At 55.8% G+C, this 12814-nt stretch overlaps 5 protein-coding genes across 5 annotated transcripts; 2 read left to right on the top strand and 3 right to left on the bottom strand.

Moving 5' to 3' along the window:
* Positions 1-13: 13 nt before the first annotated feature.
* On the top strand, positions 14-673 carry CTAM01_05972 (uncharacterized protein; the record flags this gene model as incomplete). The annotated part of the gene is made up of 2 exons (XM_060522002.1): positions 14-241; positions 350-673. 2 exons carry the CDS (start codon positions 14-16, stop codon positions 671-673), a joined length of 552 nt encoding a protein of 183 aa, XP_060383192.1.
* Positions 674-1085: 412 nt separating this feature from the next.
* On the bottom strand, positions 1086-2006 carry CTAM01_05971 (CTD kinase subunit gamma; the record flags this gene model as incomplete). The annotated part of the gene is made up of 3 exons (XM_060522001.1): positions 1086-1541; positions 1615-1791; positions 1851-2006. The coding sequence occupies 3 exons, from the start codon at positions 2004-2006 to the stop codon at positions 1086-1088; spliced, it is 789 nt and encodes a 262-aa protein (XP_060383191.1).
* Positions 2007-2636: 630 nt separating this feature from the next.
* Positions 2637-3725, top strand: CTAM01_05970 (pyrroline-5-carboxylate reductase; the record flags this gene model as incomplete). The annotated part of the gene is made up of 2 exons (XM_060522000.1): positions 2637-2694; positions 2752-3725. 2 exons carry the CDS (start codon positions 2637-2639, stop codon positions 3723-3725), a joined length of 1032 nt encoding a protein of 343 aa, XP_060383190.1.
* Positions 3726-4473: 748 nt separating this feature from the next.
* On the bottom strand, positions 4474-6281 carry CTAM01_05969 (uncharacterized protein; the record flags this gene model as incomplete). Its single annotated transcript, XM_060521999.1, has 4 exons — positions 4474-4592; positions 4655-5393; positions 5452-6023; positions 6131-6281. 4 exons carry the CDS (start codon positions 6279-6281, stop codon positions 4474-4476), a joined length of 1581 nt encoding a protein of 526 aa, XP_060383189.1.
* Positions 6282-7103: 822 nt separating this feature from the next.
* On the bottom strand, positions 7104-12619 carry CTAM01_05968 (BP28CT domain-containing protein; the record flags this gene model as incomplete). Its single annotated transcript, XM_060521998.1, has 3 exons — positions 7104-8009; positions 8061-12189; positions 12243-12619. 3 exons carry the CDS (start codon positions 12617-12619, stop codon positions 7104-7106), a joined length of 5412 nt encoding a protein of 1803 aa, XP_060383188.1.
* Between the last annotated feature and the right edge of the window lie 195 nt (positions 12620-12814).

The raw sequence follows: 12814 nt of genomic DNA, 5'->3' as shown, positions 1-12814 counted from the left end.
ACAACTACACACAATGGCCCTCTCTTGCAGATTCGCAGCCCAGAGCTGCGCCCGTCAGCTCCGTGCCACCGGCTCGATGCGTGCCTCGACATCCCTCTTCCAGACCCGAACTCCCGCAACCGCACGAAGGTACAACTCGACCGAGGCCGCTGCCCCCACGAACCCCAAGATCGCCGCCATTGTCGACCAGATTAGCACCCTTACTCTCCTCGAGACCGCAGACCTTGTTTCAAGCTTGAAGGTTAGTTGAAGAAGCAGTGACGAGCGCAGTTTATCCCCCAATCGACTCGTCATAGGCATTCAGGGGAAAAAGAGATCGTGGGCCAAATTCTGACTCTCTCAATCGCAGTCCAAGCTCAACATCCCCGATCTCCCCGTCGGTGGCTTCGCCGCCGCCCCCGCAGCAGCTCCCGCCGCTGTCGAGGAGGCTGAGGAGGCCGCACCGGCGGCCGCCGAGAAGAGCGTCTTCAACATCAAGCTCCAGGCCTTCGACGCCGGCTCCAAGCCCAAGGTCATCAAGGAGATCAAGAACCTGTTGGGTCTGAGCTTGGTGGACAGCAAGAAGTTCGTCGAGAGCGCGCCGAAGCTGATGAAGGAGAACGTGGCCAAGGACGAGGCCGAAAAGATCATCGCCGCCATGAAGGAGCTTGGCGCCACCGTCACCATGGAGTAAAAGGGCCCTGATGGCTGGTTGAGGCCTGGCTGGCTGATGTAGACTGGAGCGCGGCCCCTCTCCTTGGGAGGAGATGTAAAACTCGGGGGGAGCATTGTGTTGTCGGACATCTGGGTTCGGATTGGTCTAGACGGACGTGTATGAGTGTATAAACACCCATGTAACAATATTATCACAAAGACATACACCACCTTTTTTGTATTGCCATACAGAACGGTCTTCTTTTGCAATTCCTGATTATGCCTCAAGCTACCCAAAAAATACTTGGCCAACGTTGATAAAGACCCTGACCCTAGTGCTACCTGTGGTATTTGTCGTGTCGCGAAACCTGACCCTCGAACGCCCTATTTTTTTCCATCCTTTTCCCCGAAACGCCAAGATATGCTTTGGAAGAGAACCCGCAAGTTCTCACTCAGTTCTTCTTTCCATTCGTAATGCGCGTACTAGCAGGACCGACCGGCGGCTTAGGAGGACACGAGTGCTTCATAGCCTGAGAGCACTCGGCAAACTCCTCCTCGCCCAGGATGTGGTCGTCGTCGCCGAAATCGCTCGTCTCATCCCAAATCTTGTCAATCTCTGCGTTCCCGTGCGGCGGGATGGCCCATATGCTCTCGCGCAGCCGCTTGTGACGCTCGCGGTCCTCCTCGATGCGCTGCTCAATCTGGCGCTTCTCCAGGCGCGCGGCGGGTCCCCGGCCGTTAGCCGGCATGGCGTGGCTGGGAGGCGCGTCGCCCATCTCGACGTCGCCGTTGACGGGGGACGAGAGGCCCGCGTCGTGGGCGCTCGTCTCGCGCTCCTTGAGGACCTCTTCGATCTCTGTCACTGTGCGTGCCTCGAGGAAGGTCTTGTCCTGGAGGCCTCGGAGGACCTGAAATTTTTGCTCTCATGTCAGTTTTTACATGAAGCTTGTGCGGGGCCGTGGGATCAGAGAGGGAACTCACTCTTCGGACGACCTTGACGTTGGCGGCGCCGGATCCATCATCGGGGGCGACGGCATCAACGATGCGAATGATGTCGCGCTGCATCATGCGGACATAGTCCATGTGCTTGTCCTTCTGTGCCATCTCAAGGAAATGCTCAATGAAGTACATGATATTGGCGCGCGTATTCATGTTGTTCTAAAAAGAATCATAATCAGCCCATGATCTCATAGTTTTCTCACGTAGATCACACTCACTCGCTCCAGTTGCTCGAGGATACAAGAGTGCAGATCCTCGTCCATATCCTTGTACTTGAGGGCATACTGAGCCGCCTTCTGAGCTGAAGTAACGGACGCATTCAGATGCTGCAGGGAGCTACTGAAGCGCATTCGAACCTCGAAAGGGTCCGCCATGCTGCGCTACGGCGAAATTCGGTCCCTGTTCTGATCTTGATCTAAATTTGAATTGAGCGGACCGAGTCTGGGGTGAGAGTTCAGGATGATGTTGAAAAAGCGGCTGGTGATGCTGGGGCTGAGTTGAGGCTTGTTCAATGGCACCCGAATCCGAGCTGTCACTCTTTCCAACTGAATTCGCTGGGGGGGTTTCCCACAGGTACACCCTGTGCTGTTGCCTCCATTTTTGGGTGTGTTCTCACTGCTTTGGTGCGGTAAGCACTGTGCGAATCTAGGGGGATACTAAGCTAAGCAGAGTTGGGCTTAGCGCTGAAGAAAAGCCAAGTCCAGTGGACGAAAAGCTGTGGACGGACGATATCGGAACAGTGGAGAGCTTCTTTTTCTGCAAAAGGAGGTGGAAAATATTATTAGCCAGGGGATTCTTTAACTCAGCCTTCATCTCCTATCTTTGTCTGATAAACTTTGTTTTTGCAACCCAAAGCGACCCTTTCTCCGAAACTGAGCTTGTCCATATTGCTCTAACTTTCTGTTGTTTTTTCTTGGACTATAAATTAGAAGCACCATCCTTGGCGCAATAGGAATCCATCACTTACACCGCATTCTCAATTTCTCTCATACCGCGTCTTCATCATGTCTGTCATGGGAGATCACAGCTCTTCGGAGCTCACCATGACCGTTCTCGGTTGTGGTAAGTAAAGAAATCTCTTCTGCAAATAATGAGATGAAATATTCTGACTCTCAACAGGAACCATGGGTATCGCCATCCTCAACGGCATCTTCACTTCCCTGCTGGAGATGCAGGCTCCCAAGCCTCTCCAGACCCTCCACACTCCTTCGGCATCAGGCACATCCACCCCCTTGGGCGACGAGGTCCCCCATCGCCTACCATCCCGCTTCATCGCCTGCGTCCGTCGCTCCGACAGCGCCAAGAAGGTGAAGAAGGCGCTGTGGGAGCACTCCTCCATCCTCAAGGTCGTCCAAAACGACAACGTCAACTCCGTCTCCCAGTCCGACGTCGTCATCCTCGCCTGCAAGCCTTACATGGTCAAGGACGTCCTCAGCGAACCCGGCATGACCCGCGCCCTGCACGGCAAGCTCCTGATTAGCATCTGCGCCGGCCTCACCGAGGAGCACCTCGAGGAGATCCTCCACGGCGCCGTCCCGACAAAGGACCCCGAGGAGGACGGCCGCTGCCGCATCATCCGCGCTCTCCCCAACACCGCCTCCCTCATTCGCGAGAGCATGACCGTCATCGGCGCGCCCACCTACCCCTTACCGCGCGAGGCCGCCAACCTCGTTACCTGGATCTTCAAGCGCATCGGTGACGTCGTCTACCTGCCCGCCGAGAACATGGACGTCAGCACCGCCCTCTGCGGCTCCGGTCCAGCGTTTTTCTCGTTGGTTCTCGAGGCCGCCATCGACGGCGCCGTCGCCATGGGTCTCCCGCGCGCCGAGGCCACGAGGATGGCGGCGCAGACTATGAAGGGCGCCGCGGGCTTGGTCCAGAACGGTGACCACCCTGCTCTCCTCCGCGATAAGGTTACTACGCCTGGCGGATGCACTATCGGTGGTCTTTTGGTGCTCGAGGAGGGTCGTGTGAGGGGCACTGTCTCACGTGCCGTGCGTGAGGCTACTGTTGTTGCCGGCCAGCAGGGCCAGGGCATTCAGGGGGTGAACGGCACTCGTTTCGTTTCGCAGTCGGGATATCCTCAGTTCTGAGATGGTTGGAAAGGGTCATAGATTTCTACGCAAAAGTACATAATGTACAATCCTCATGAATAATGAAGAAATATTTGTTATCTATCTTGATTCATCTGGCCATCATCGTATTTACTCACTTCTCCCGCCCAATCAACATCTGGTTGAATGCTGCCATTCTAGATGATACAATTCTAAAGAAGAAGAGACAGCAAAGCCACTACGACATCTAAGCTGTCTCAAGCATCCATTGCCCTGATTAGGGTAGGATCTGAGAGTTATCAATGGCAGTCGCAGTTCTTTACTCTCCATTTCGGCATCTTGTACTTCAGACCAGAAAGAGGAGTAAAAGCATGAAACAGAAAATGGTTTTAATGATAGATCCCATTCAACTTATGTATAAACAAAATTGTAAAAGCTCTGTCCCTCCAACACTAAGGTACGTTGATCTCGGGAATCTGAATCACATAATAATGACACTATATTACGCTATGCAGTATGTATGGGTTCACACGATACTGAACGGAAAGCTGCGTGGCTATTATACTTTACATTCGGGCTAGACACCCGGGTCCACCCCTCTAATCTATCATCCCTATGGTAGTCGCCTTTCTTCGTCTATGTCTATCGCTAACAATTGTGTGGGTTGCATTGGCCTCTCATGACCACCATTTACACCATCTTACAGTCGCTACTCTCTTTTGACAAGTCCATGATGATGCCTTTTCATCCTCTGCTGACTGACGCACGAATTCATATCCCACAACGCTTAAAACCGAGAAATATCCCTTCCAAAAACCCAGGTGACGAACCAGTACACCGGGACCAGAATCTTGTTCCGAATACTCATCGATTTGGTCAAATAAGCACACCGCCACAGAATCCAAGCTGCACAGCACCTCGTTAGCCCATTCAGATCCCACTGCCTGCAATAGTACAGTATAACATACCTGCTCTCCCCTTCAACTCATCCGCAGAACTCTGATGAATAGCGCGCCAGCTACCCAAGTACGCCATGGCCCCGAGATTCCGGAACTTGAACGGCTTTCCCTCTTCGGGCCCGGCCGCCTGCTTGTTGAGCGCCTTGGCGAGGTACTTTGCCTGCTGACTGGCAACCTGGGCCGTGGCAGGCAGCGTCTGGCCCTCGAGAACAGAGCAGTCGCCCATGGAGTACACGTCCGGCAGCACGGCGCCCTCGTTCTTCGGATCGTCGAGGCGGACCCTCAGATGCGCGTCTGTGACGATACCACCGCTCCGCTCCGCCTTGAGAATCCTGACCATCTCAGTACTACCACCAGCACTCTGGTCTTCCGTAGCAGTAGCAGCAGCGACATTCGGGTTCCGCAACTCCTTCTTCATCAGCGTCTGCACGAGCGGGTTCTGCATCAGACCCGTGCTCCACACCACGATGCCCGCGCCGACCTCCTCCTCGCCGTGCTCCTGAATCTTGAGCCGCAGCGCGCCGCGCGGGTCCGTCTCGTCCGGGCGGATGCGCTGCAGGTGGTGGTTGGTTTTTACTTTGATGCCCTGGCGGCGGAAGAGGTCCTCGGCGTAGGAGGCCAGCTGCTGGTCAAACATGGGCAGGACCTTGGGCGCGATGTCGTAGATTGTGATGCCGACGAATTCCATCAGGTGCGGGTAGAGCTTGGAGAGGTCGTCGTGGATCAGGTCGTGAAGCTCGGCGGCGAACTGGGCGTGTGTTAGTGACGAAATATTTGGGGGGAAAAGGAGATTGGGTGTAACTCACCTCAATGCCCGTCGGTCCTCCGCCAACGACAGCAAAGTGAAGCAGCTTCCTCCTCTGCTCATCCGTCGTCGTCGGCCAATCCGCCTTTTCAAAGCACTGCAGCACCCTCAACCGAATACTCCTCGCGTCCCCGATATCCCTCAAGAAATTAGCATACTCCTTCACGCCCTCGATCCCAAACGTCTGCGAATACGACCCGACCGCCACAACAAGCTTATCATACGCGACATCAACCACCTCGCCCTTAGCCCGCGCGTGCGCATCCCGCGCCGGCAATGTCTTGGACGTGGCGTCCTCGGAAGTAACCTTTTCGACACGGATCACTTTCCGCGTGAAATCCACGTCGTCGGCCCAGGCCTGGTGGAAGGCGTCGAGCTCCAGGCGGCGGACGGGCTCGAGGACGGAGCGGAACTCGAGGGTGCCGACCGAGGTGGAGGCCAGCAGGGGGGTGAAGACGAAGTAGGAGCGCGGGGAGATGAGGATGCGCTCGTATTTTTTTGGGTCGAGCTCGCGGGCGAAGGCGTAGCCTGCCCAGCCTGAGCCCAGGACGACGACTCTTTCACGTTTTGGTTCTGCGGAGTGTGTTAGTGGGTGTTTCGTTGCGATGCCTATGATAAGTGTACAAAGGGTATGATTGCACAAAGAGTTGAGGGCACAAGTCAATGAGACGGATGTGTACCTGTCGGCGAGCTCGAACTCGTGCTGTTGCGATGGTTGACGAGACTCGTGTTAGTCAGAGCCTCAACCTGCAACGCCGTGCCGGCCGGCCCCCGGCGTCCGGGCCGGGCCAGGCTCCTCCAATATTGTTGTGCAACTTTCGATGAGGCCATGATGAGGTTACAGTCACACCACCTAAGAACCAACAGTAAAGAAAACGGGGGTCTAGCAGTTGGCTATATAAAACACCGCAAAGGCCCCTCCCACTCAAACGACCCAGCCCACTCCTTCCTTTGACTCCCCTAGTTCTCCGAACCCGTTGTCTACGGCCGTTCTACGGCGGTGGGTTAAATCCGATGGCCCAACGTAGGCGTTTGGCCCCTTGGGGGGCTCCTGGGCGGCGTTGACTGTTGGGAAAGGTGGGCACGATAATGGCTCGGGATGGGGATCGAGGGCGCTCGGTGTATCGGAGACTTGCCAAAGAGCGCGTGCTAATACGGGACGGGACGGGGATCGGGTGGCCCTGACATCAGGGAAAAAAAAAAAAAAAAAGTCCCGGGACCAGTGAGTCAATGCGCTTATTTCGTTCGCTCGACAAGCGGAATGGTAGATCCAAGGAATCGAAGTCAAGGGGAAGGTGGTTCTTTTTGGACAGTAGAATTAAGGTTGATTCTTGTCTAACTCAATTACATCTTTTCCTCACGTCACAATGCTTAGAGGCGCCTTGGTAACACCTACTAACACGGCGCCGACGGAACGAGTGACGTCCTCCGTCTCCACTTTTGCCCGTCCGGCGGCCCCGGCGTGGCGTTCCCGCTTTTTCTTTCCTTTGATTGTCCAAATGACGTCCCTAAAATTTCACTTTTTGTTTTCGCATGCATCGAATAAGGTACATGAGACGGGGTGGAATTGTCCGCACAAATCTCCGTCCGTAGAAACTATCCCACACGGCTCCGGGTCGCTCTCCCTCTCTCCATTTTTGGTCTAACCTTTCTCTACTGCAGCATAGAGTCCAAGCTTTCGCCAAGGACTCCCTCGATCTTGACGATCCACTGGTGCGTCTCCCGCTCGACGGTCTCGTCATCGTCGTCCTGGAGCTCGCTGATGTAAGGGAGCATCTCAGGCAGTGCCGACAGCCACTCCTCGCCGAGCTTCTCGGCAAGCTGCTGCTGGCACCTGACGGCCGCCAGACGGATGGGCGCGTGCTCGGAGCGGAGGTGGCGCAGGATGGCTGTGTTGAGCTCCTTTTGGTGCTCCTGCGAGTCCGCCGCCGAGGCCAGCTCGACCACCGCGGGAATGAGCTCGCCAGTCAAATCGAAGGACGAGGAGGCGTGGAGGAACTGCGCTGTCAAGACGGGAGCGACCTTGCCAAAGTGGGCGGGCGCCTGCCAGAAATCGTCCTGGTCGTGCTCGAAGCACCTCGCCAGCGTAGACAGCACGCGCTGCCAGAGCTCCTTTTGCTCGGGCAGCTTCAAGTCGGTGCCGTTGATGATCTCGACGGCGTCGTCCACAATGTAGGTAGCGTAGTTGGTGACGATGGACTTGAGGCCCTCGAAGAAGACCTGGAGGAACCCGTAGACGCTGAAGCGGCGCAGGGTACGTCCTGTGGCGTCTTGCTTGGGCAGCTGTGTGGACCACTCGATGATCTGGGTGAAGATGGGCCTGAAGGCCGCGTCGTTGAGCTTGTAAATCATCTTGAGCGTAACGTCGTTGATGGAGGCCTCGATCTTGGCAACATATTGAGCTGTCGCGTTTGTGAGCTTGCCCTTGATGTGTTCCCGTCTGCGAAGGTCCAAGGAGTTGAGCAGGATTGTGGACAAGGTAGTGACGTTCTTGGTGACAACCGATTTGGGCTGGCTATCAACCACAACTCCAAAGATGTCGACCCATTCCTCGGTGGCCTGCGTGCTTGTTAGTAGGGCTTTGCAAATCTCTCTGGGCAAACAACTTACGTCGAAACCAGCCTCGGCAGCCGGGATCCAGTTCTTCTGCAGGCTGGCCAACATCGTCTTGGCCTCAACCTTTCTGGCAAGGAATCTGAGACAGTTGATGCGCTCATCGTCGGCTTCGTTATCCAGGTTAGCCTCGGCTGACTTGTTGGAAGCAAGCAGGATATTATCCAGGTGCTTCTCCGAGATCATGTAAGGCAGGTGCTGCGCGAGAGCAGTGATGAATGCAAATGCCGCATTGTGCAGTTCGTTGGCGGCCTCGTCATTCTCCACGCTCTGCTCGATGTAGAGAATTGCCTGAGAAATAGCAATGTTGACAATGGGCAGAATACCGTCTTGAAGCACATCGACCAAAGAGGCAAGGCAAAGCAATGCCATGACACGGAGGCTAACATCGGGCTGGCCGAGGCAGTGGGGTCCGGCGATGGTTGCTGCCGCACCCGCGACGGCCTCGATATCCTTCTTGCCATACTTCTCTGCGATTTTGTCGATGCAAGAAACGGCAGTGTGCTTGTACTTGAGGTCGTCCGTGTCCCGGATCGCGGCGGTGAGCTGCGGCAGGAAAGCAAGAAGTGCCGTTCTGGAGGCAACGTCCGCAACACCCTCCTGGTCCACGCGGACCTCGAGGGCACGGAGGACCTTGCGACGAAGGTCAATTTCGGTACGGTCCAGGAGGTTCTCAACCGACTTGATGAACTCGCCGATGGAAAGGAGGTTGAGGAGGTTGGCCAAGGCATTGCCACAGCACTCGTGCAGCGCCTTCTGCTGCTTGACGGTCTCCGCAAGGGCCAGGACGTCTCTGAGAAGGATGGCATACAAGTCCCGAATCTTTGAAGAATCCATGTCGTCCCTCTCTGTGAGAATGGTAATCTCCTTTCGCAGTTTTCTGCTGGAGAGCAGAGCGGGGAACACAGTCAACTGCTGAATTGCAATGGCCTCGGGCTTCTTCTCTGACAGATCCTCGCCAACTCCCAAAAGGGTAGCCGAAAGGCCTGGCTTGGGCTTGAAAATGTCACTGATCAAGTCCAGGAGCTTAGCCAGGGTCTGAAGCTGCACCTCGGCGCTGTAGACGCCAAGAAGTTCAGATGCAAATGCCATGAGGTTGTCGTTGGGGCCGTATCTATCGACAAGCATAGCCAACAGCGCGTACAGAAACTCATCCGGTCCGAGGGTGTTAATGAGAGCGACAAACAGGCCCTGCTTGCGGTGTGCGGGGATGTGCTCGTAGGCAGTAACGAAGCTCTGCAGCAGCTCTGTGGCACCCGCAATGGGGTTTCTCTTGCCCTTCTTGAGCGACGCCATCAGGGGCGGCACAACCTCCTTGATGGTCTGGTTGACAACATGAGCTGAGTGATCATCGTTCTGGCGGAGGACAGAGGCACCCATGAAAGTGAAGATGGGCATCACGCTATGAAGCACAAGATCAGGCGCGGCAGTAGCAAGGCTGGCAATCAGGAGAAGGGCCGAGTTTTGCACAATGGGGCTGGAAGACTTCTGGATGCAGTTGACAAGCAAATCGCCGTGGCCTCCTGAGCTGTCAATCTTCAAGCTCTTGTTGTCTCTGTAGGCAGGGACCATGGCAATCAAACTTGTAAGCACCAGGTTTTGCAGGTATCCAAGCTCCGATCCGATGACAGTACGGAAGTGCTGAAGCTCAGAGAGAGTGCCAAAGAGGCTGTCCAGCAACTCGGGGTGGGTGGCAGGCTGCGAGCCGTCAACGAGCTGGAGGACGAAGGTGACGGATCTAAGGGTTGCGCTGAGCTCGGCACTGGCCTGGGCGCTGACAACACCTCGGTTGGCCTCGGAGGAGCTGGTCCTGCGTCGCTTGTTGGCAGGGGGCTCGGTGATGAGCTTCGTGCCGGTCTGGATAGACTCGAGGAAGTAAGCCAAGATCTCTGTCGTGAGCTCAACGTTTCTCAGGAAATCAGCCGCCTCGTCAGCGATAATGTCCTCTTCGTCCTGGGATACCTGTCGTGCCTGAGAGAGCTCAAGCATCGTCTGGGCCACATCAAACTTTGTATCGGCCTTCATTGAGCCCCACATAGCACGAATGCGCGCCGAGATGGATCTGACCAGCTCGGGACGCTTGGCGGAGGCGGAATCCTTCATAATGGAGAGGAGGCACTCGAGGCCTTCGCTGTCGTTCGGCACGACAATCTCGGCAAAGGTCGTATGCAGCAATGACTGGTCGACTTCCTCAGCCTCGGCCAGACGGTCCGCTTCCTCAGCGGACAACGACGCCCACCATCGGAAAGCCGGCAACAGGACCTTTGTTCTAGAGGTGGATGATACTCCCCTGATGCGGTTGAGGATCGAGAGCAGGTTGGACTTGACTCTAATGAGCGGCGTTGCGACGACGTGGCTGGCAAGGAACGAGAGAATCGAAGCCCTACCAGAAGAGCTCAGTGCCTTCTTTCCTTCGCTGCTCTCGCCCTTGGCGCTGCTGTCGAGTGTCGAGTGGAGGACGGCACGAATGTGATCCTCGTGCATGATGCACTCCTCTAGAGCCGGAAGAACGACGCCGTGAAGGAGGCGAGAAATGGTATCGGCATCCAGCCACTGCACCTTGTCGCTGTCGTCGTAAAGCTTCTTGCCACCCCAAACAGAAGCCTTCGCGGCCTTGGACTGGTGAGGGAAGAAGTGGCCTATTTGGATGAGGAGCTCAGCCGCAGCACGGCGAACCTTCTTTGAGGAGTCCACGAGAGCAATGAGGCAGTAGGGGATAAGGGCCTGGAAGTCAAGATCGTTGCCATCGCCGTCGCTCAGACGTCTCCTGACAGTGTCGACAGCAGCGGCGCGAGCCAGAGTCGGGTATGGGCCGGACCAGATGCGGACGAAGAAGGTAATGTAGGTGTGATCGCTGACTGCAGTTCGTCGGCTCAAAGACGGCAGCTGGTCGAAATCGGCCAGAAGTGTCGGGTCTTCGGACTGCTGAGACACGACCCGGAGGAAGAGTCTACTGAACTCGTCGTAGACGTCGCCAGTGCTAGTTGAGAGGCACGATGGGAGTGCACGCGTCTGGCCAGAGAGCTCCTGAATAGTCTCCCTCAGGTTCTCCTTTGTCGGTGCAACGGGTTGGGATCCATCCATCTCGGTATCCTCCTGGGTTCCGGGCAGTGCCTTTCTCTGGCGAATAGAGACATCGAGCTTCATCTCCAGCTCCTCCACATCGAAATCGACTTCCTCGAGAACCGTCCGGATAATCTCGCTAGTTTCTCCGGAAAAGCGCGAAAGATCGATGAGTGTCGAACCGAGCTCCTTGCGAATTTCGCCGTCCTTGTCGACCTCGTCGTCGAGTCTATGGGCCGCGAGAACCAGAGACTTGAAGATGACAGCAATCTGCTTCCCCTTCAGGATCTTGCTCATCAGGATTACCCGAATGATTGGCAGTCCCCGGGCATCGCCCTTCTTGCAGAGTCTTTCGATAAAGGCGATGCACAGGCCGTTGGTGAGCTTGTCCACCCTCCTTTCCTGTCCAAGCTCAACGAGAATCTCTCCAAGGTCCTGCACCTTCAACAAGGCCTTGGTGACCTTTCCAGAAAGCTGTTTCGCGGATCGGTACTGAGCCAGGATGCACAAGCACACCAGGCCAGGGCGCACAGTCTCGCTGGTCCAACCGTGGACAATCTGCTCCATGAAAGCCGACAGAGTCGCGTCGTCGAAGCTTCCCTTGGCCGCAACAATAGTGACGGCCATGTAAGAAGCGATCTGCATGTTGGGGACCTTCTTCATGGTCATTGCCTCGGCGAGGGTGGGGCCGACGCGATGGAGGAAGGCTTCGTTGTTGTCCTGCTGAACAGCCTGGCGACCTGAGCGCATGTTCTCAAGCAGACCGTTCACGGCTTCCGTCATGATTCCGCCCCAGAATGAGATCAAGGTCGGGTATTGCTGCTGGTTTCTGCAGGCCTCCAGGGTATATTCGGAGAGGGTGCTGAGGAAATCGGCTTTGTGGATCGCTTCGTGGACCAGAACAGATCGTGGAGGTGAAGTGAGCGACTTGATGTAAGGGTTCAAGAATCGGTACTCGTTGGGGATCTTGGACGGCAGGATCGAGAGTAAGGTGACGAAGCCGGGGATCGAGTGGTACGGGAGGAAGGTCGTGATCAGAGACTTTGTGTTGTTCTCGTGGATTCTGTGACAACGTCAGTATGGGAAATTCCGGTGAGACTAGAGGCTCCAACATACCTGAATCTTCGCACAAGCCATTCGAGGGCACGAAGCGAAGGCATAAGCCTCAGCCTGCTTCCAACGAGGCGCAGGAAGGACTCGACCTTCTTGTCTAATTCGGCATTCTCAGCGGCAGTCATTTGGGTGCGGTCCTCGCTCATGCTCTGCTCGCTGAAGAGCGTCAGGCCAAACGGCTTGAACCGTCCATCGAGCTCGCACAGCTCCTCGAAGCCTTCCAAGCATATCGTGTAGAGCGCCTGGTAGCTCTGTGTCGCCGCCACTCTCGGCTCGAAGAGGAGGGACTTTGAGTGGGCAGCCTTTTGCGCCCTGACATCCAGAGATGCCTTCGAGTTGGCGGCGATCTGCGCCAATTGCGCAGCAAGAGAGGACGCCATTGTCTAGAAAATTTGCGGCATTCCGCAGTGATCGAATACTCAATGGCGGGGGAGAGCAACGAGACTGGGGTTGTTTTCTCTTACAACATTTTCCTGGAGTTCTGGATTTTTTTTTCTGACGGGGATTAGTTCCGCCGACTTTTTTTTGGCTGATAAGCCATTGAGCGAATGGTTGACTCTGTAGATAAGGCTGTG

Source organism: Colletotrichum tamarilloi, assembly GCF_030869305.1.
Source record: "Colletotrichum tamarilloi strain Tom-12 chromosome Unknown Scaffold_16.1, whole genome shotgun sequence".
NCBI lineage: Eukaryota > Fungi > Ascomycota > Sordariomycetes > Glomerellales > Glomerellaceae > Colletotrichum > Colletotrichum tamarilloi.
Note: the sequence above shows the minus strand (reverse complement) of the source record. Positions and strands in the feature narration are given on the sequence as shown.